Source organism: Dendropsophus ebraccatus, chromosome 12 (assembly GCF_027789765.1).
Source record: "Dendropsophus ebraccatus isolate aDenEbr1 chromosome 12, aDenEbr1.pat, whole genome shotgun sequence".
NCBI lineage: Eukaryota > Metazoa > Chordata > Amphibia > Anura > Hylidae > Dendropsophus > Dendropsophus ebraccatus.
The window spans coordinates 81,635,732-81,659,964 of NC_091465.1; the positions used below are offsets into that span (position 1 = coordinate 81,635,732).

The following is a 24,233-nucleotide window of genomic DNA, read 5'->3' on the forward strand; positions in this document are numbered from 1 at the left end:
CAAGAAACCAAAGAAGAAAAATAAATGGATAGAAAAACGGATGCAAACTGATGTACAAAAGTCAGTTTTTTTAAGCCAAAATACAAACGGACCATTAAAAAAGATGAACATTTTGCAATCAGTTTGCATCAGTCTGCTCATCAGTTTATGCTCATCCGTTTAATTAATATGGACTGATCCATTAGAAACAAAGAAAAACGCTAGTGTGGCCGAGCCCTAAGTTTGCCAAATGATCTTCAACCTTAAAGGGGTTGTTTACCTTTTTTTTTTCTTTCCAATGAACTGGGGCCGGAAAGTGCAGTAGCAAATCCCCATAAAACACCTCTCCTGCTCCACAGACTGGAAAGTATGCCACTTCCTGCAGGTTATACAGCAGCTGATAAGTACTGGAAGACTGGAGATTTTTTAATAGAAGTAAATTACAAATCTCTGGTACTTTTTAGCACCAGTTGATTTGAAAGAAAAAAGATTTTGGTGAACAACCCCTTTAACTATTGGTTTACTTATGATTATGCTTGTTTACTTTTTCAATTTTATCTCATGTTCTACCAGAAGCCGTGTTTGTTGGCTAGTTTGTTTGTTTGCTTGTTTTGTTTGCTTATTGAAAAAAATGTAATAAAATCTTTGAAAATTAAAAAGAATAAAAAAAAAAAAACACAAGAAAGTCCCAAAGTTATCCCACTCATTGTTTGACAGTATCCAGCAAACAGTACATGAGGCTGCTAGGTCCATAAAACCTTTTTCCGGATACAACATGCGTATCTAAAACAAGAACAAAAATTTCCGTTTTAGTTATGTAACAAACTACAGATAAACTAGAAATAAAAGAAAGAAAACAGATAAACATTTGTTATTACTTATCAGGGATGGTCACTGCCATCTGTTGCCACAGATACTCCATGGGGGACATTTATGAAGAACAGAGTACTCATAAACTAGTCTTAAATTAGGCCCCACGCCCAATTGCCCTGGCAGATTAACTAGGAGGCGCATGCCTGTTAGGCTGGGTTCACACTACGTTTTCAGCATCCATTTAATGGATCAGTTTTTTTGCAAAAAACGGATGCATTTTTGATCCGTTTTTCCATTGACTTCCATTACAAAAAAAAAAAAACTGATCAAAACAAATGTGTTTTTTTTGACGCACAATAAAGTACTGTTGACACTACTTTTTTGGCGTTAAAAAAAAAACGGATCCGTTAAACGGATGCTGAAAACGCAGTGTGAACCTAGCCTTATTAAATCTGTCCTGACCTTCGCCTGCCATACGGCAGGAGCAGAAATCTACAACTGGTCCTGAGAAAGTGTAGATTACTGCCATGATTTACAGGTGTAAATCAAGCACAGGAGGAAGCCACGCCTCCTCCCCACCTTGCTACACCCCCAATCCCCCACCCATCTGGCGAGCAGGGATACAGCAGGTGTACGCCAAAGAGAAGGGGCGAATGTTTGAATCTTAAGACAGTTCATTTAATTCTAACATTATAAATACTTAAAGGGGTATTCCAGGAAAAAACATACTTTTCTCCTATCCACGGGATAGGGGAAAAGTAGGAGATCATGGGAGGTCCGACCTTCTTGCCCGACTTCGGGTAAGAAGGTCGGGCAAGGTCGGGTACGGCATGTGACCACTGGCTCTATTCATTCCTATGGAGTTACGGAAAGAGCCTAGTACACAGGAAGACCTACCCGGCTCTTTCCATCAGTTCCATAGGATTGAATAGAGCCACAGGTCACGTGCTGAACCCCCCACACAAAATATAGAGATCGTCGGGCAAGGAGGGCGTACAGAGCTCGGACCTCCCATGATCTCTTACTTTTCCATTCCAGTTCCTTTCCTTCCAAATATTTTGCCAGATAGCACATACAAAACAACGGTTATGTGTATATGTATATTATTTATATAACAAGGATGTTTAGTATTTAACACTGAAGCAATATTTATCTCTAAAACCACAAATGTTTCAGTGTTAGCTAAGAATTTCTAATGAAATCGCTTGTGATAAGCGCTGCACATTTAAGGAAATAGCCCGGAGACTTCTTCTTATGTCTGATGCAGAATAAAAGCTGGTCACACTTATACTTGGGACTTGGCACATAAGTAATTATTTATTATGTGTAACTATAGGGGTATCAGCTGTGCAATACATACTAGCGGAGCTCACGTCCTGGGATATTTGTAACCAATGACTTAAAGGGATTATCCAACGTAAGAAAAACATGGCCACTTTCTTCTAGAGACCGCTCTTGTTTGCAGGTTGGGTGCAGGCTTTGTGGCCATGTTTTTCTAATGCTGGATAACCCTTTTATTAGACTATATGTTGCTTCTTATATATGCATTGTATGTGACATTAAGTTTCTGGAGGAAGAACCAGATGTACAGTAATGTGTATTCAAGATGTCTAGGGACCAATTGCGTAATTCCACCTGAAGAAGGGACACTAGTAGCCCAGAAACTTTTTGTTTGTTGTTTTTTTTTAGACCAATACCAAGAAAGAATAATACTTATTAGAACTCTGGGATCCGCGTTTTTTTTCTGGGTTGTGTTTTTTTTTTTTTTTGCAAATTCTCTGGGTACATATTCACTCTGAATACATAAGTGGAAACATCACCTTAACATTTCCTTTTTAATGCAATGTCCCAGCACTCCTGAAAGTCTCTCCATCTGACCTGGCCTATTAGAAATTGATTTGCCTCAGGTTTCTCTCCACCAATAGGGAATAGCCATAAAGTCCATAAGTAAGGGTAGAGAGGCAATGTGCACAGAACCAGCTAGTGAGTAGTAGAGGAGTGTATGCTGTGGTTCCAGTTTTGTACTGTTCCTGGGAACCAAGCTTTGGTGGCCTGCTAAATCCCAAGTGGTGTGTCTGTCACCCAAGAAGGGAACCAGCCTGTCCACGCTTAGTCTGAGAGGTTTGGAGAAGTAACGCTGGTCACCCCCCCTTCCCCAACAATTACGGGCCGCGGCCTTTGAATTCCTAGCAGACATGTCGCACGCAGGCAACTCTGCTTCACTGAGGTCACTTCTTGGACGGCCGCTGAGGATCCAGGAGAGAGTCCAGGAGACTCTGCAGCTGTTGGGTACTGGAGCTCCTGGAGGAGGAAGACTCTGCTGGGGAACGATGTGTGAGGTACATACCCCCCCAAATGGGGCTTCACAGCACAAGGTTAGGGTGGTCACTGGTGAGATGTAGACTTAAAGTTGGGTCGTGGAGGGGAGTACTTGATGTTGGGTTAAGGGGCCCAGTTCACAGCTCTGCCCAAGGGCCCATAATTCTGTTAAAACGGCCCTGCTACAACACCTATAGCTCCTACACTTAACACCTGCAACTTCTGGGTTACCACATCGATAGTGACACATTATTCTACTATCTACTCTCCATTTAGCAACCATCTATGACTGTTTTCCTGATTTAGTCGCTGACCATCCTCATCCAGAATGGAGGCAGTGAAGCGGGTTTATCTTCTCCTCATCTGTCAAGGTAAATAGTCTCACAATTCCAGAATAATTGGTTAGAATGAGATTCTGTGACTCCAGCCTCATGTTGTGTCATTGTCTCCAGGCTTCTATCTGGGCTCTGTATGTCAGCAATGGACGTTCCCCTCTGAAGTTACTGCTCTGCTCGGCTCCTGCGTGGAGATTCGTTGTGCATTTTCTCCTTATACTACCTCAACAGTTACCGGCACTGTATGGTACTTATATGATGAAAAGGGTCATCCCGAGGTCCTAAACACTATGGCCTCATCTTCTGTACTGAAGGAGTACAGAGACCGAACCTCACTGCTATCAGGAGAGAAGAGCTGTACCCTGCGGATAGATCCTGTGAGGAGAGAAGATGGCGGCAAACATTACTATCCTGGGATTGGAGAAGTTAAAACTATAAATGCATATTACAAACAAAATAGAACTGTTTATCTGAATGTCACAGGTAACTCTATAGAATGAGGAATATAGGTATATATAATCGGTATATATAGAATGTGTAATGGGGTTAGCTCATAGAATCGCCATCAACTGGATTGTACAGGCACTTTTTTCGTTTCTGCCATTCACCATGCAGAAAAAATATTGTTTGATTTTAAAGTGATAACTCCCCAAAAAGAAAAAAGCATATGCACAAAGAGGTAGCACATCACAAAAAATACTTTATTATAACATTATAGAAAATATCATGACAAAAAACTATGCAGGAGTAAAGCAATAAGGGAGACAAACCCCAAACACTACCCTACATTAAAAACACTTAAAATGTCAACATAAGACCTGCCGGCGTGCCAGCCAGATCTATAAAACCACACTGACCCCGGACCATATGAATAATATTGAAGTGTAACAAAGCTGTCCAAGTAGAGTCCCTGTAGCAAGTAACATCACATCACACCCACTGTGGTATAGGTATTGGACAGAGAAGTCAAAGCGATCACCATATGTGGTCCTACAATATAAAGAGTGGGTCAGGTAGGCAAGAGTCACCCCACGCGTTCCGCCGCCGGGGATGTGGGTAATGGGGTAAGGGGCACACTATATATACATGTAAAACATGTGGAGATAATTACCAACCTTAATGAGAGCATGTGCAGGAGAATCCAGCGTTCAGCGATGACGGTCGCCATCTTGGAATGCTGCGCGTGCGCAGAACATACAACATGACAAACACAGGAGGCAATATTACATGAACTACAAGAACATGGCGACCACAACTATGAGCAAGGTTCCGCGCCGGGAAGCAAGACATAATGCCATATACAGAAAACAGTGGCGTCGAGTGATAACGGGCGCCATTTTGAAGGTGTAGCGCCTGCGCAGTAGATACAGAAAGACTGTGGTGTCCGACAATAGTGGACGCCATCTTGGAGAAGTTGCACCTGCGCAGTAGATGTGGGAACAGTGAACGCCATCTTGAAAAGGCTGCGCCTAATAATAGCTATAATATTATTCTAGCATTTCCCACTGCCATTGTCAGAATAGTGGATGTTGCTATTATAATAGCATTTCCCACTACATTACTACTAATTACATTCTGTGACGTGTACATGTGACAATATGTGGGGGATTACTTGGCTATTTTGTGTATTTGCTTAATTATAATAATTATGGTATTCTATGGTTCGGGACTGTACATTTTTTATTTATCATATAAATTATAATTTTTTATTTGTCAATTTTTTCACTTTTTTATTTTTTTCTTTTAGTGGAATTAGTTATCATTTTATTGCAGCTTTATTCATATGTCTATATATATTAATTTATAACATTATTATTCTTTATAATATGGGGATTTCTTTTCATCTGTCATATTTTATATGATCTGCGTTAGTGAGAACCTATGATGATGTATGCGCAGAGCCTTTTGTATATAGCTATGGTCGCCATATTACTGTAGATTTCGCAGTTTGTCCTCCTGCCCACATTTCCATTTGGTGCTGTGTCTACTGCGCAGGCGCAGCCTTTTCAAGATGGCGTTCACTGTTCCCACATCTACTGCGCAGGCGCAACTTCTCCAAGATGGCGTCCACTATTGTCGGACACCACAGTCTTTCTGTATCTACTGCGCAGGCGCTACTCCTTCAAAATGGCGCCCGTTATCACTAGACGCCACTGTTTTCTGTATATGGCATTATGTCTTGCTTCCCGGCGCGGAACCTTGCTCATAGTTGTGGTCGCCATGTTCTTGTAGTCCATGTAATATTGCCTCCTGTGTTTGTCATGTTGTATGTTCTGCGCACGCGCAGCATTCCAAGATGGCGACCGTCATCGCTGAACGCTGGATTCTCCTGCACATGCTCTCATTAAGGTTGGGAATTATCTCCACATGTTTTACATGTATATATAGTGTGCCCCTTACCCCATTACCCACATCCCCGGCGGCGGAACGCGTGGGGTGACTCTTGCCTATCTGACCCACTCTTTATATTGTAGGACCACATATGGTGATCGCATTGACTTCTCTGTCCAATACCTATACCACAGTGGGTGTGATGTGATGTTACTTGCTACAGGGACTCTACTTGGACAGCTTTGTTACACTTCAATATTATTCATATGGTCCGGGGTCAGTGTGGTTTTATAGATCTGGCTGGCACGCCGGCAGGTCTTATGTTGACATTTTAAGTGTTTTTAATGTAGGGAAGAGTTTGGGGTTTGTCTCCCTTATTGCTTTACTCCTGCATAGTTTTTTGTCATGATATTTTCTATAATGTTATAATAAAGTATTTTTTGTGATGTGCTACCTCTTTGTGCATATGCTTTTTTCTTTTTGGGGAGTTATGTGTTATTTATATGCATTGGTTTAGCACTCCTTATTTATAGCGGTGCCCACTATTTTTATATATATATATATATATTATTTTAAAGTGACTCTGTACTCACAATCCTCCCAAACCACTTGTACCTTCAGATTAATGCTTTTAATCCAAGTTCGGTCCTGGGGTCCGTTTGGCAGGCGATGCAGTTATTGTCCTAAAAAACAACTTTTGAACTTGCAGCCCTGTGTCAAATTGGCGTGGCCTAGAGTGTCTATGCTCTTATCTTGCACTGCCTCTCTGTCCCTCCTCCCCGATCTCTTCCCCATTAGGAATGGCCCTGGCAGAATTTCTTCTATTCCTCACTTGTCTGAACACTGCACGGGTGCCTTAACGATTCAACACATGTGAACAGGAGTAAAAACTGCCTGGAGCATTCCTAATGATGAGGAGGGTGGGGAGGAGGGACAGAGCCTAGGGCACACACACTCTAGGCCACGCCAATTTGACACAGGGCTGCAAGTTTAAAAGTTGTTTTTTAGGACAATAACTGCATCCCCTGCTGAACAGGATCTTGGATTAAAAGTAGCTAGTACAAGCGGTTTGGGAGGGCAGATTGTGGGTACAGAGTCGCTTTAATAAACATATAATTTGTTTATTTATTTTATTTTAAAATGTTTTAATTGTACAGTGGAAAGGGGGGAGATAATTTTAAATTAACTGTTAAAAACCTTTTTTTATTATTGACAATTTTTAACTCGCCCTGGGGAAATATTACCTGCAATGATTGCCTTGCATATACTGATCAATGCTATGCCAGGCTCTATGCAATGCTGTGGCAGGCTATATGGGACGATCACTGATCGGAGCACACAGAGGTAAGTATAACTTCTTTAGGCAGTCAAGGAAAATAATTGGGACCCCTGCACCATTAATAATCATGCTGCGGCTTGTCACCGTGATCACAGCAATTAAAGTGACTCTGTATCCACATACCAACCCCACCAAATTGCTAGTACCATCCGTTTGATGAGAGTAAACCCTTACCAGTTGTGTGTTTTTTGCGCATGGTGCCTTGTTTAGAGCAAAAAATGATCCTTTAATTTGTAGCAGGTAAGTCAAACCAGTGTGGCCTAGTGCCTCTTACCTTACTATGCCCCCCTGGTGTTCTCCTGCGGTGTCTCTGGGTCGCCCACTGACCACAGCTTCCACCACGCAGAGACAGCCCACACAGCTAATATATGATGCATGGTAACAGGCATTGGCTTTAATATACACCCAGGCTCAAAATGCAGGAGTTTTTTTTAATGAGAAAGTCACAGGTAACAATATATGTTCTGAATTATTCATAGCTTTCCAGCGATAGCACCAGCTCAGTAAGCGGTCAGGGGGTGACAGATTACCTTTAAAGATTGGTTACTTTTAGAGATGAGCGAACCGGGTTTGGGTTCAAGTCGATCCGAACCCGAACGTTCGGTATTTGATTAGCTGGGGCTGCTGAACTTGGATAAAGCTCTAAGGTTGTAAGCAGCCACCGCTAATCATATGCCGAAAGTTCGGGTTCGGATCGACTCGAGCATGCTCAAGGTTCGCTCATCTCTTGTTATTGTTACTTTCCTTTTTGGTATACAGATACCTGTACTGTGTATGTATACAGATACCTGTACTATGTATGTATACAGATATCTGTACTATGTATGTATACAGATACCTGTACTGTGTATGTATACAGAGATACCTGTAATGTGTATGTATACAGATACCTGTACTATGTATGTATACAGATACCTGTACTATGTATGTATACAGATACCTGTACTGTGTATGTATACAGATACCTGTACTATGTATGTGTACAGATACCTGTACTGTGTATGTATACAGATACCTGTACTGTGTATGTATACAGATACCTGTACTGTGTATGTATACAGATACCTGTACTATGTATGTATACAGATACCTGTACTGTGTATGTATACAGATACCTGTACTGTGTATGTATACAGATACCTGTACTATGTATGTATACAGATACCTGTACTATGTATGTATACAGAGATACCTGTACTGTGTATGTATACAGATACCTGTACTATGTATGTATACAGATATCTGTACTATGTATGTATACAGATACCTGTACTGTGTATGTATACAGATACCTGTACTATGTATGTATAAAGATACCTGTACTATGTATGTATACAGATATCTGTACTATGTATGTATACAGATATCTGTACTATGTATGTATACAGATACCTGTACTATGTATGTATACAGATACCTGTACTGTGTATGTATACAGAGATACCTGTACTGTGTATGTATACAGATACCTGTACTATGTATGTATACAGATACCTGTACTATGTATGTATACAGATACCTGTACTGTGTATGTATACAGATACCTGTACTATGTATGTATACAGATACCTGTACTATGTATGTATACAGATACCTGTACTATGTATGTGTACAGATACCTGTACTATGTATGTGTACAGATACCTGTACTGTGTATGTATACAGATACCTGTACTGTGTATGTATACAGATACCTGTACTATGTATGTATACAGATATCTGTACTATGTATGTATACAGATATCTGTACTATGTATGTATACAGATACCTGTACTATGTATGTATACAGATACCTGTACTGTGTATGTATACAGAGATACCTGTACTGTGTATGTATACAGATACCTGTACTATGTATGTATACAGATACCTGTACTATGTATGTATACAGAGATACCTGTACTATGTATGTATACAGAGATACCTGTACTATGTATGTATACAGAGATACCTGTACTATGTATGTATACAGATACCTGTACTATGTATGTATACAGATACCTGTACTATGTATGTATACAGATACCTGTACTGTGTATGTATACAGATACCTGTACTATGTATGTATGTATGTATACAGAGATACCTGTACTGTGTTTGTATACAGAGATATCTGTACTGTGTATTTATACAACACTGCTCCTTGGCCTCTTCTTACAGAGGATGTACCATCAGGTACATCCTCTTGTATTTAACCCACCGATAGAACGGCGCCGTCATGGGGAAGCCGCTGCCACGGTCCGTTTTTCGAACTGCGGCCCAGTTCCCGTATACGGCGCCGTTCTATGCACGGGTACCAGGCCGGTGCTCAAGCACTGGTGGCGGGCCAGCCTGCCCCCAGTGGGAGAGAATTCCCTCCCCTGTGTGACGCGTCCCCTTTAGAATCAATGGAGCCGCGTCATAGAGGGAGGGAATTCCCTCCCACTGGGGGCAGGTCGGCCCGCCTCCAGTGCTTGAGCACCGGCCTGGTACCCGTGCATAGAACGTCGCCGTACACGGGAACCGATCCGCGGTTCGAAAAAAGGACCGCGGCACTGGCTTCCCCATGACGGCGCCGTTCTATTGGTGGGTTAAATTCAAGAGGATGTACCTGATGGTACATCTTCTTTAAAAGCCCTTCCCCATATAACCTCTCTACCACACTTCATTAATGTTCATAATGGGGAAACGGGAAATGAATCTGATCGCCTTGAGTAATGCTTTTACAATGAACCAATATAGAACAAGAAAATCCTGGCGATAAAGTTTCTGATTTCCTCTTGCGGAGTCCTTACAACCTTGACTAATCTGTTTTCTCTCTTTTTTTATATTTTCACCCAGTAAATAGCTATGTTGTATTTTCTTACAGATGAAGGATTCCGCCTAAATTCCGTTATCTTTCCAGCAGTGATTGGAACGATCTGTCTACTCTTGCTCATTGTGCTTGCACTGCTCGGACTGCTTGTCTACTGTTGTTGGAGGTAGTGTATCGTTTTGTTTTTTTTAAATCAATTTTTACTTTTTGATTATAGATCATACGTATCAGTATAAAACTATGTTTCCAATTTGTAATAATATTGGCGGCCGTGTTACAAGATGGCCGCATTCCCTGATATTTTTTGAAAGTTGGAACATCGCCTTTAAAGGGTACTTTACATTAACATTTTTACTAAAACTAAACTTTATTTAACCCCTTTACTCATTTTGACTTTGGGCTACATCATCATGGGTTAAGGGGGATGCAGAGATGGCTTATGACGTGAGAACGGCTATTAGCCAGCACGTCACAATTGTTGCGCTAGCTAATTTACAGTGGCATTTAATTGCAGTTAAAACAGCATTCATTGGGGTATATCTGTGTGATCGCCGAGGGGACAATCCTTCCTACTTGATGGCTGGGGATCAGTGGCATAATGATGCTGATATAGCTCAGCAATCTTTTACTATGGGTTCCAGCAGCCCATAGTAATGGAGAACTGATCTCAAAGATCAATGTAGTACATGATCAGTGTATTGCACATAGAAGTCCTCTAGGGGGACCACATATTACTGTAAAAAAAAAAAAAAAGCATTCCATATCAAATCACCCCCTTTTCCCATTTAAAAATAAAAATAAACATATTGGCTATTGCCACATGCAGAATCACCTGAACTATTAAATTATCTTATTCCTGATCTTGCACAGTAAAAAGCGCAAAATTGCTGATTTTTTTGTCACATTACATCCAGAATAAAATTTTAAAAAAAAAGGATCAAAAAGTTGCATATACTGTTCGCAAGCAGAATACCAATAGAAAGTACAGATCATGGCAAAAAAATATATCCCTTAAATAGCCCCATAAACCAAATAATAAAAGCGATATAAGGATGACAATAGAGACATTTTAAACACATTTCGTTTTACAAAAAAAAGTTTTCATTTTTTGAGAACATTCAAATAAAATAAAAGTGATAATAGTTGCAGATCTGAAGTTGCTGTAATCGTACTGACCTGAGGATCATACTCAAGTTAGAGAATTGTTTCTTTTTTCAATTTTACTGCATATTTATTGCAAAAGAAAGAAGGATTGATCCAGAAAGTAAAAGAATCCCAAAATGTTCTTAACCTATACAAATAATAATAATTTGGGTGTGATGGTGGAGGGAGATGAGGAAAAGGTCAATCTACTAAATACATTCTTCTCTACTATATTCATAGAGGAGAATTCTATAATGGATGGCTTGATTAGCGATGATGTAAATTCTCTCATAAATCTCACCGGCCTAAGACAAGTGAGGCGGCACCTGAGCCTTACCTGAGGTGCTGGCAGTGTGCTGTAGTTGCCAGCCCCCTTGTGAGCATGGTAACTTTTAGAAATGTGTCCTTTATTAGTTTGGTATGCACAATATCAAGTCTCCTACTGTAATGAAGAGTCAAAGAGGAGTTGTGGCTCAGCGATTGTGCTGCACTCAGGCACACCTCACCACTCCTTCCTCCTCCCTCTTCTTTCTGAATTATCTCTGCTGCTTAGCCTTCTGCTCAGTTCTCTGTAGGCAGTTTATGCCTATAATCTAGATGAGAACAGGAAGAGGCGTTTTGCATAATAAAACCTATTATAGAGTTTCTTTAAAACGCTTGTACTATTGATTTCTGCAAGAATATTTTAAATGACAGCTACACTTTAAGTCTTACATCTATAGTGGGTTAAGTATTTGAGTGTTTTTTAAGTGATGGCATAATGCAGCATCTAAATGAATATAATCACCAGCATGGGTTTATAAAGGATTGGTCATGTCAGACTCATCTGATCAGCTTCTATGAGGAGGTCAGTTATGGACTGGACCTGGCGGAGGCTGTGGACGTTGTGTATCGGGACTTTTCGAAAGGCATTTGATACTGTGCTACAGGAAAGGTTATTCTATAAAATGAGGACGCTGGGACTAGGGGAAATATATGTAAATGGGTAAGTAACTGGCTGAGGGATATTTGGAACTGATTCTAAACTGGGCAAATAAATCACCACAGAGGAGACAAAAGTGGAAATGATCGCTGACGATCACCATTGCAACCTTCATTGTCATATTACTCTGCACCATAATAGTTTTAGAGTGGTGACGTGAGGTCAGTATATCACCATGCCCCATTCTTATGACAATGTATCCTTACAGACATTCGCTTCTATGCACCTCTTGCTATCACTCCAGTTTACCATTGGTCTTCCATCCACTGGGACATATCAGCCTACTCATATAGCCATTTGGCGTGATAAGCCAAGATCTCTCAGTTCAAGGATTTAGTCCCTCTCCATTTATAACAAGTGGTGGTAATAGGCACATTGATGAGCAGGAGGCATTACACAATCATACTCTACTACCATGACCAGATTTCTGAGGTTTTGCTGTGCTCTATGCTTGTCCTGGGGCTACTTGTGTCTTCTGGCATCTTCTTCCTTCTTCTGCGGCAATGACAGCTCTGATCACTAGGGTGCACAACTGGCCAACTGCTCTGGATTAGTAGAGACAGCTTTTCTTCCTCCTGCTACTGCCATCTTCCAAACCAGAGCTAACTGCATCTATTTAAACTCGCTCCTCCCTGCCTGAGTATTATTTTATTCTTGCATCCCAAGAATTCTTGCACTTTTTGGTCCTTAAAGATTAACTGTCCATGCTGGAACTGCCCCATTAGGTCATTGTCCTATCTTAGTCAATGATAGGTTTAGGAAAGAAGGTCCTACACGCATGGTGCATCATTATCAACTAGAAAGCATTCGAGAGAACCTTTGATTAGGGGCATCCCTGTAGTGTCTGTGGAGGAGGAGGCAGATAATAAACCTATTTAAAGAATAGAAATGCCTCCCAGTCCACCACTCCAGCAATAACAGACTATAGACTGTATAACCATGGTAATGCCATCTTGTTCTGCAATGAGTTTAGATTATATTTATTTTTGTTTTTATTCAGGATCAGAGTTTATCCCAGGGCAGATGACATGGTCCATTGGCATTGGGAATGCATGATAGCAATATAGTAACATAGTTAATAAGATTAAAAGAAGACAAGAGTCCATCAGGTTCAACCTAGATAACCCTACAGTGTTGATCCAGAGGAAGGCAAAAACCCTATGAGGCAGATGACAATTGCCCCATTACAGGGAGAAAATTCCTTCCCGACTCCAATGGCGATCAGAATAATGATGAACTGGGGCAAACATGCTCTAGTCAGGGATGTCATTAACAGGATCTTTGCTCTGTCTTTGCTGCCCTAAAGGGCTAAACCTTAATTCATGCCATAGCTGGCTCTGAATTTATTTATTTTTTCATAGAGAACACTACTTTTGATGACCATTATGCTTTCTCCATTTTTTTTACCGTCATCCAGTTCAATATATGTGCTATTGTCTTTTCGTCACAGTTACCTGTATCTTTTTCTTATTGCTAAAATGAATAGTTGTGATAATTGTGCATTTATTTTTTGTTTCCATAGAAAATGCCGAAAATCAACAAACAATAAGGTACGTGACTCTGCCATATAACATCTGAAACATATCCTAACTAGAGATGAGCGAACCTGGAGCATGCTCGAGTCGATCCGAACCCGAACTTTCGGCATTTGATTAGCGGTGGCTGCTGAACTTGGATAAAGCCCTAAGGCTATGTGGAAAACATGGATATAGTCATTGGCTGTATCTATGTTTTCCAGACAACCTTAGAGCTTTATTCAAGTTCAGCAGCCCCAGCTAATCAAATGCCGAAAGTTCGGGTTCGGATCGACTCAAACCCGAACCCGGTTCGCTCATCTCTAATCCTAACCTTCCCTCTCCTCTGATATTCTGTATGTGGAGTTGCAAGGAATGACTTGGCTTCATAATAATAGAAAAAAAAAATGTCTTGGAGACATCAAAATTCTTGATTGTCCAGGACCTGAGTTTTCAGATACCGACCGATAACTAGAATGAGCCGGGAGAAATTAGCTCTTAGCACCTTGTCTCTGTCACAATAAAAGTCTATGGGACACTCTCAATCACAAAAGAGAGACGCCCATGTACTTGATCAGTTGATCAGTGATCAGTTGGGCTGCAAACACATTATTATTTTTTGGCAAGTGTGCTTTAGGGTATGTGCACACTACGGAATTTGCACAGATTCTGTGAGGAATTGTAGAGGAAAGTCTTCTGTTTGAAATTGCTCACCTGTTCAGCTCTGGCAGAATTGGAGCGGAAGTTGAGAAGATTTTGAGCGGAATTCAAGCGGAATGCAAGTGGAATTGAAAAATTCAAGTACCATTGACCATTGGATTCCTCTAGTGCAATCCACCCAAAGAATTAAAAAAGAAATGTGGCGGAACGCAGATCCAACATCGGACATTTCCGTCCGTGTGCACGAATGAGCGAAAAGCCAATTAAACCCATGGAAAGGGCCAATGTTCATATTAGAAATTCTGCCTCTTTTCCATAGTGTATACATACCCTTAAGGAGGAAGCACCAAATTGAACACATAGCCTTCAATGGGAGCCAGAGTGACTGCTTGTGTTAAATATTGGGATGTTGTATGCTGTGGGGGACAGGTAAAGAGGAGTTCACAGTGGTCAGTACCTTCTTTTATCAAATGTTTCTTTCTCTCTATTACTATTTACTATGTTTTTGTTTTTTCCTCTAGAGTGAGACATCCCCAGATGATGCCATATACATTGACCTGGAGAGAAGAGATATGGAAAGTGATTATGAACAATATAAGGTACCTGTGACTGTAATACTTGATGCCTCTAAACATCCTTAAAAACATCTTAAAAGGCTTTTCCCAAGGTCAAAGATTATTCCCTCTGGGGAGGGAACTGGCTGATAGGTGGGGGTCTGAAGGCTGGCATTTCCATAAAGGAGGTAAATGGAATGGAGTGGTACCATGTGTTTTCTGTTCTACAGATTCTGGGGGTCTAAGAAGTTTGGACCTCCATCAATAGTAATCATCTCTCGGTTGGATAGCCATCACCCTTTGAATTTGGTACAACCCATTTACTGTAACCATACACATGACATGTCAGATTTCAGACAGACTAGATGACTAACTAAAGTAGATGTGGGAGTCCCTACTCTCCCAACAATCACATACGTCTGTGACTGCACTTTTAAAATACAATTATTGAAGGGGTACTCAGGCATTAGAAAACTTTTTATATAGTGGTGTAATTATATGGATAACAATAAAGAACCTATTCTTACCTGACCACACTCCCCTGGTGTCCTCCTGAGGTGTCTCCGGTTCCCCTGCTGACTGATCCCACCACCCCCAAAACCCCGAAACAGCTGTCTGTGGATGGATACCTTGCTGAGGTGGTTTCCTTGACTGGAGAACGCTTTGGCTTGGTTGTTCCTTCCCGGAGGGAAGGTCTGGCTAGTTCACTGACGTCGAGACATGTGATGGTGTCTCTGCAGTGTTCTTTTGCATATTCGATTTCCCAGGGGGCAATGTTCTAGAATACACTGACGTTGAGACATGTGATGGTGTCTCTGCGGTGTTTTGGTTGATCTCCCTGAGGTCAACCAGCGTCCTTTTGCATGCACTTACTAGTCATTGCTCCCACTAGCCAGAAACCTACTCCACACTGATGAGGGGCAAAAACCCCGAAACAGCTGTCTGTGGATGGATACCTTGCTGAGGTGGTTTCCTTGACTGGAGAACGCTTTGGCTTGGTTGTTCCTTCCCGGAGGGAAGGTCTGGCTAGTTCACTGACGTCGAGACATGTGATGGTGTCTCTGCAGTGTTCTTTTGCATATTCGATTTCCCAGGGGGCAATGTTCTAGAATACACTGACGTTGAGACATGTGATGGTGTCTCTGCGGTGTTTTGGTTGATCTCCCTGAGGTCAACCAGCGTCCTTTTGCATGCACTTACTAGTCATTGCTCCCACTAGCCAGAAACCTACTCCACACTGATGAGGGGCAAAAACCCCGAAACAGCTGTCTGTGGATGGATACCTTGCTGAGGTGGTTTCCTTGACTGGAGAACGCTTTGGCTTGGTTGTTCCTTCCCGGAGGGAAGGTCTGGCTAGTTCACTGACGTCGAGACATGTGATGGTGTCTCTGCAGTGTTCTTTTGCATATTCGATTTCCCAGGGGGCAATGTTCTAGAATACACTGACGTTGAGACATGTGATGGTGTCTCTGCGGTGTTTTGGTTGATCTCCCTGAGGTCAACCAGCGTCCTTTTGCATGCACTTACTAGTCATTGCTCCCACTAGCCAGAAACCTACTCCACACTGATGAGGGGCAAAAACCCCGAAACAGCTGTCTGTGGATGGATACCTTGCTGAGGTGGTTTCCTTGACTGGAGAACGCTTTGGCTTGGTTGTTCCTTCCCGGAGGGAAGGTCTGGCTAGTTCACTGACGTCGAGACATGTGATGGTGTCTCTGCAGTGTTCTTTTGCATATTCGATTTCCCAGGGGGCAATGTTCTAGAATACACTGACGTTGAGACATGTGATGGTGTCTCTGCGGTGTTTTGGTTGATCTCCCTGAGGTCAACCAGCGTCCTTTTGCATGCACTTACTAGTCATTGCTCCCACTAGCCAGAAACCTACTCCACACTGATGAGGGGCAAAAACCCCGAAACAGCTGTCTGTGGATGGATACCTTGCTGAGGTGGTTTCCTTGACTGGAGAACGCTTTGGCTTGGTTGTTCCTTCCCGGAGGGAAGGTCTGGCTAGTTCACTGACGTCGAGACATGTGATGGTGTCTCTGCAGTGTTCTTTTGCATATTCGATTTCCCAGGGGGCAATGTTCTAGAATACACTGACGTTGAGACATGTGATGGTGTCTCTGCGGTGTTTTGGTTGATCTCCCTGAGGTCAACCAGCGTCCTTTTGCATGCACTTACTAGTCATTGCTCCCACTAGCCAGAAACCTACTCCACACTGATGAGGGGCAAAAACCCCGAAACAGCTGTCTGTGGATGGATACCTTGCTGAGGTGGTTTCCTTGACTGGAGAACGCTTTGGCTTGGTTGTTCCTTCCCGGAGGGAAGGTCTGGCTAGTTCACTGACGTCGAGACATGTGATGGTGTCTCTGCAGTGTTCTTTTGCATATTCGATTTCCCAGGGGGCAATGTTCTAGAATACACTGACGTTGAGACATGTGATGGTGTCTCTGCGGTGTTTTGGTTGATCTCCCTGAGGTCAACCAGCGTCCTTTTGATCCCACCACCATGTCTGTGATTGACTTATCTTGGCAATGACAACTTCCTCAGCCAATCACTGACTAATGTGGGACAGCGCTGCAGTCACTGATTGGCTGAGTAGGCTGTCACTGCCAAGTTAGGCCCATCTTGAAAGTGGTGGTGGGATTGTTTAGCAGCAAACCGGAGCCCCCGTAGGAGGATACCAGGAGAGAGTATAATATGTATATAATATAATATGAGGTATAATATTTTCATTATAACTGGAGCAATATATAAAAAGTTTTTCCATGCCGAAGTGCCCCTTTAAGCTTATACAAAATATTAAATATAAAAATTAATGACACTTTGCCTCATTTTATAGTGTTGTCTACAGTAAAGTCGTTGTACATTAATAATCTGTATCACTCACTGTATCTTCCGTTATGTTACAGCCTATGAACTCCACCACTATGAGAATGTAATACGAGAACAATTCAAGAACTGCCCAATCGTTTCCCTTAATAGAATAAAGCAGAGAAGAAACCTCCCAGGTGGATCCTCACCATATCTGGAGTCATTATTAACATCTAGAAATTTCTGTAGAGAAGAGGAATTTAGTATTGGCCCCAATGTCTCATCCAGTAAAGGAATAGGATAATTGTTTATTATTATTATTATTATTGTTTTTTTTTTTTATGGCACCAGCTTTATTATTTTATGGCAGCAGCTTTATTGTCAAAGCGGATTAATAATCCAGAGCTAGCGGAGCTGTCAGGTGGAGCTGCCTTCCCCCAAGGTCTCATCCTATTTACGGCTATGGGTGGAGGTTAGGATGCCTGCCCGATATTTCTTTTTGACAGTGCTTTAGTTCCTTACCCCCTAAGCCACTTTTGGCCTTTACGTTGCTGATTGTTTTCAAGTCCAAGTGTAAGCGACTTGGCACGGGACTGTGCTCACACAGTGTGGTTAGGCACATGTTTTATGCTTTTGTGTACTGGCTGCCAAAAATTCCTTCACAACGGGGCGGAGTATGAAACATAAAATAGCTGATTTATTGGATAAAATCAGTAAAAATTGACATAAAATAAGCAATTATGCGTTTCGGGAGCTGCATCTCCCTTCATCAGATTGCATGTATGCCATGTGCCAAACTGGCGCCTTTTTTTAGCTCATATAAACAAGCTGTTTGGCACATGGCATACATACAATCGCGTAATTGCTTATTTTATATACATTTTTACTGATTTTATCCAATAAATCAGCCATTTTATGTTTTATACTCCGCTCATTGTGAAGGTATTTTTGGCAGCGCCAGGATACCTACCCAGGTCCTTTTTTCCTCTCTACACTGCATTTTCTGGCTAATGGATTGGCCCCACAGACAATCAGTGAGTGGTGCGGAGTCCCGCCCCAGTCACTGAGTGGCCAGCCCATCAGCCGAGTTGTGACGTGTCAGCTCCAGAGATCCCGGACCCCAGCGGAGGTTCCGCAGCCAGTCCTGCCGCTATCCGCAGTCTTGGGGAGAGGTAAGTTAGTATGTATAATCAATTTCTCCCCTGCTGGTTGGTGGCTTTTATAATCCACCGGACTTCTCCTTTAAAAAAAACAAAAAAACAGCAGTTCTGGCATTCATCATCATAAGTGCCATAGTAACGTGTGTGTCAGCGCTTTTTATATGTGCTTTACTACTTTTTTTTTTAATAATAAAAAGATTTATCCCATGATGTTGGCTCCAGAAGTGTATGGTGTTCTGTGACAATTTAACTCTTTACATAAAGATACTAACCAAGATTACAGCCATAGACTACAGTATGTTCCCACTATGTTAAATGGTGTCTGTCTTTCTGGACGCCCACCATTTTAGTGTAAAAAGGCAGCCATCTATTGGTAATGACAGTCGCAGATAAGGATCATGAACGTAATTTGCGGCCATCACTACTTATCGTCAGCTGTCTTTTCGCTCTAAAATTATTTTCAAATAGTGGGAACATTGCAATAGGCTATGTTCACACAACATTTTTTTTTTTTTTTTTTGCTTGTCTCTTTGGATGACCATCATTTGGAGGTCAGAAAATAGACCTATTCTGCAGATAACAGATGTTATTTGTAGAATACAGGCGTTATTTGGCCTTAAAATGATGGCTGTACTAAAAAGACAGCTATCAAATAAAAAAAGACAGTGTATGAACACAGCCATAGGCAGTATTCATGTTTCTGAGGAACCTGTATATCTGTGCTATGATTTGTGGGTGATCTGTGACCTACACGTGGATCTATTCGAAACAAAGAAGCCGGGCGATCTGTGACCTACACGCGGCTGTATTCGAAACAAAGGAAACCAAGAAGCTGGGGGAAATCTGTGACCTACCCGTGACTGTATTTAAAACAAAGGAGTCGGGGCAATCTGTGACCTACACGTGGATCTATTCGAAACAAAGAAGCCAGGGGCAATCTGTCACCTACTCGTGACTGTATTCAAAACAAAGGAGCCGGGGCGATCTGTGACCTACACGCGGCTGTGTTCGAAACAAAGGAACCGGGGCGATCTGTGACCTACCCGCCGCTGTATTCGAAACAAAGGAAACCAATAAGCTGGGGGAAATCTGTGACCTACCCGTGACTGTATTTAAAACAAAGGAGCCGGGGCGATCTGTGACCTACCCGCGGCTGTATTCGAAACAAAGGAGCCGGGGTGATCTGTGACCTACCCACGGTTGTATTCGAAACAAAGGAAACAAAGGAATCGGGGGGCGATCTGAAGATCCCAGAGGGGTATGAAGGTCAGACCCCCCCCAAACACACACACAATCTCTTACTTGTTCCGTATCCTGTGAATAGGGCACAAGTTAGTTTTAAGCGGACTACCTCTTTACCTGCTATTTAACTGCTTATATTTCAGAACACGTAGCTGTCATTGAGGATGAAGTAACTCTCACTCATGATGGACTTATACGTCATGGAGCTAAATGGGGTTAACAGGTCACATTATCAATAAATGCAGCTGTGCTGTAAGCTAAGGTTGAAAGGGATTGCAATAGAGGATGTTGCACATTTCAGGAAATAACTTAGGTCCCTAAGATTCCTCGTGCAGACAGTAAAGTGTCATATTACACTCAGGACTTGGCATGTAAGTAATATAACTATTATCTGTATCTATAGATCTATCTGCTGTGAATTACGCACCTGTAGGATCGGGCACATCTAATACAGTGTGATTCTCTGATATCATATTCAATATACTATATAGTATTTATATATGTCATATACTATGTGCTCCTCATTGTATATCCATTATAGGTGACACTGAGCTGAAATGATTCATAATGTGTAAGATGGAAGAATATGGGAACCACAAGTGTGGTCTATATTATCAGGGGAGGAACTGGGGTGAAATCACTAAAGAAGATTCCCGGTATAATGGGGTGAAGGGAGGGAGAATCTTTATTTACTTGTAATATTCTAAAAAGTATCAAACTGAATTTAACATTTTATTTCTCACTGATTTTATTCAGGGGAGTTGTATCTATTATCTATCTATCTATCTATCTATCTATCTATCTATCTATCTATCTATATCAGCTTTATAAATCAGCTTAACCACTGGCTTTTAGAGCACAGCTGTGGTCAGTAACCTAGACAATGAATAGTCAAGGTATAAGCACGAAAGTACTCTCCAGCTCGCTTGATTACTTTTAAACCTTTATTGTATAATGTTTAAAAGGCCGACGCGTTTCGGGCTCTCTTGCCCTTATTCATGGCTCTCTGTCAGGAGGTCCCGAGACGACCCATGAATTAAGAAGTCGTCACCCAAAATATAAGGGGGGACTATTCCCTGTCCATGCCCTACAATGATAAAGGAGAAAGGTGAGCAGAGTGGCGTCAGTAGCCCCGCCACAAGAGTCTCTTGTGGCGGGGCTACTGACGCCACTCTGCTCACCTTTCTCCTTTATCATTGTAGGGCATGGACAGGGAATAGTCCCCCCTTATATTTTGGGTGACGACTTCTTAATTCATGGGTCGTCTCGGGACCTCCTGACAGAGAGCCATGAATAAGGGCAAGAGAGCCCGAAACGCGTCGGCCTTTTAAACATTATACAATAAAGGTTTAAAAGTAATCAAGCGAGCTGGAGAGTACTTTCGTGCTTATACCTTGTTGGATGCCCTTGGGTCCGGGGGTTTTTTCTCGCGTGCTCGTGGAGAGGCATACAGCCATAATAAGAACACCACATTCCATCTAAAGGGACTTTCATGTTGTGAGTGCTGACCACTCTTCGTTTTTTGAATGAATAGTCAACAATGGGAGAAGAGCAGCAAATCTGGAAAAGGGGACAAGTTTGCTTTATAAAAGTATTTGCATCATTTTTTTTACCTGACGCACCTTACAAGTTTAACTATTTTAGTTGAAAAGGAAATACCCCTCTAATATCCTGCCTATCCCTAGTTAGACCAGCAACACATTGTAAAAAGATTGTATAAGTTTAGTATTAGCATCATCAGATTGTGAAACATGGATGTGAACATTTTGTAACTTCTAAGCAAGAATATTGACCAATCCCATTATCTTTTGCTCAGTAGGATGTTGGGTCACATGCCAGGACAACCAGCTGTGAACATGGGGCAGGTTTAAAAAAATACTCTTATTTATTCTGTAATGGTCAGGTCCTAATAGGTATTGATGAGCAGCCATTTGTATTGTGGCATACGAGGGGCATTTATTAAAGGTTTCCTCTGATCGACTTCCTGTGGATTGAGAGCAACAAAACTTGATACAGTTATTAGTTCATCTCTATATAGGTGCCACCAAGGGACACACACTTCTCCCATCTTCTTATGACACTGTAAACACCTCGCTTGTAGTAGTCACCTGGTTTGTGAAGTTGGAAATAGTCTCATCATTATTGTTGGAACAAGGCTGGATGGTCAGATGAAATGTAAAGTTGGATGAATAAGTGGGGGTGAAGTAGAATTTCAAAGCCGCGGGGCATTTGGGCAACATGTGAGTTGGGACCTGGGGCATTGTCTTGCAGAAGGTGGACACCTTTGGCTTTGGTAAGCATGCCATGACTTTTAGTTTTAATGGTTTCCTGCTATTTGAGTTACTAGTTACTATAGACCTATAGACATTTAAATTATTACTCATGTGCAGTTTCAGCATCCTGTGATAATAGCATTGGGTCAGGGAAAATAGTTAATCAACGTCCCTCATACAACTGACTAACCCTCCCCCCATAGAGCACAATATATTTATTGGGGTACATAATACACATATGCAGTAACCTTGGGTTGCTAGGGGTTGTTAGCAATGGGCTAGGTGTTGGGCTGTACTTACTAGGCACTTGTTACGGTGGCCAGGAGGGCTTCAGGTCTCTAAAGTAGGTGTTACTTGAGTAGGACAAGGCTAAGGGGCTATCGTGGGGCCTTGTCTAATAACTGCAGAACTGCCAGGGCGCTTGAGATTTCCCCAAAGTGGCTCATTGATATTGAGGTCAGGAGACTGAGATGGCCACTCCAGAACCTTAAGGGTGCCTTCACACCTACCGTATCGCAGCAGAAAATCCGCTGCGGATCCGCAGCAGATTTAATTAAATGAATGAACACAGCATCAAATACACACACTGTCAAATCTGCTGCGGATCCGCAGCAGATCCGCAGCGGATTTGACACTGTGTTCATTCATTTAGTTAAATCTGCTGCGGATCCGCAGCGGATTTTCTGCTGCGATACGGTAGGTGTGAAGGCACCCTCAATTTGTTTTGCTGTAGCCAATGACAGGCTACTTGTATTTTGAATTGTGGTTATGTTGAAGTTTTCAAGTACGTCCCATGTGCAGTTTCAGGGATGGTGAGTGCTTATAACCTGCTGAATTCATCTCTCCTTCAACTTTGACCACGTTTCCTGTGCCTTTGTAGCTCACACATGCCCAAAACATCAGTGATCCACCTCCATGCTTTACAATAGGAATGGTGTTCCTTTTATCATAGGCCTTGTTGACACCTCTCCAAATGTAACGTTTATGTTTGTGGCCAAAAAGTTCAATTTTGGTATCATGACTCCAAATGACCTTGTTCCAGAAGTTTTGAGGCTTGTCTCTGTGCTGTTTGGTGTATATAGGTGATATACTTTTTGGCATTTGCACAGTAATGGTTTTCTTCTGGCAACTCGACCATGCAGCCCATTTTTCTTCAATTGCCTCCTTATAGTGCATCTTGAACCAGCCACACTGCTAGTTTTCAGAGAGTCCTGTATTTCAGCTGATGTTATTTGTGGGTTTTTCTTTGCATCCCAGACAATTTTCCTGGCAGTTGTGGCCGAAATGTTTGTCAATTTGTGTCAATTTCTGTGCATGTAATCGACCAAAATCACCAGGGTATGTGAACTTTCGATTAGGGTCATTTGTATGTTTTTGGTTGTCACGATCGAACTTTCATTGGCTACAGCAGAACAAAGTAAAGGGAGTGGCCATCTCAGTCTCCTGACCTCAATATCACTGAGTCACAAGCGCACAGTTCGTGCAAAACTGACCAGGAATTTACAGGAAATTGAGTTTTTTTGCCAAAAAGAATTGGCAGTTTTACCACCTGAGAAAATAATTAGCGTGATCCACAACTACCACAAAAGACTTAAATGTTAGAGAGGGCAATACATGGTATTAAGAACTGGGGGATGTAAACTTTTGATTAGGATCATTTGGATCTTTTTGGTTATCATTATGATTCAAAAAGAGAAAACACAATAGATTGACAATAAATGGCTTCAAACAACCACTAACCATGAGTGGGAAAAAAAGGTTTTTGTGTTATCACTTATATTCTCTGCTGGTGTATGTAAACTTTTGAGCACAACTGTAAGTGACTTGCTTGGAGACTCTCATACTCACGGTAAAGATATGTAGACTGCCTTCTGTCATAAGAGCCCACGGAGTGTCAGGACTGGTAGTACAAGTCCTAGCGATGCCAACCTCTCCAAGGTTCCATGAGTAGGTGGAGCAGGTATCCACAGAGTTCGTCGG

General features: G+C 41.9%; 1 protein-coding gene across 1 annotated transcript; it reads left to right on the top strand.

The window, feature by feature from the left end:
• Positions 1-3,393: 3,393 nt before the first annotated feature.
• On the top strand, positions 3,394-17,881 carry LOC138769873 (uncharacterized). Its single transcript, XM_069948596.1, has 6 exons — positions 3,394-3,482; positions 3,564-3,929; positions 9,966-10,077; positions 13,559-13,586; positions 14,732-14,809; positions 17,677-17,881. Exons 1-6 carry the CDS (start codon positions 3,440-3,442, stop codon positions 17,704-17,706), a joined length of 657 nt encoding a protein of 218 aa, XP_069804697.1. The 5' UTR covers positions 3,394-3,439; the 3' UTR covers positions 17,707-17,881.
• Positions 17,882-24,233: the final 6,352 nt, after the last annotated feature.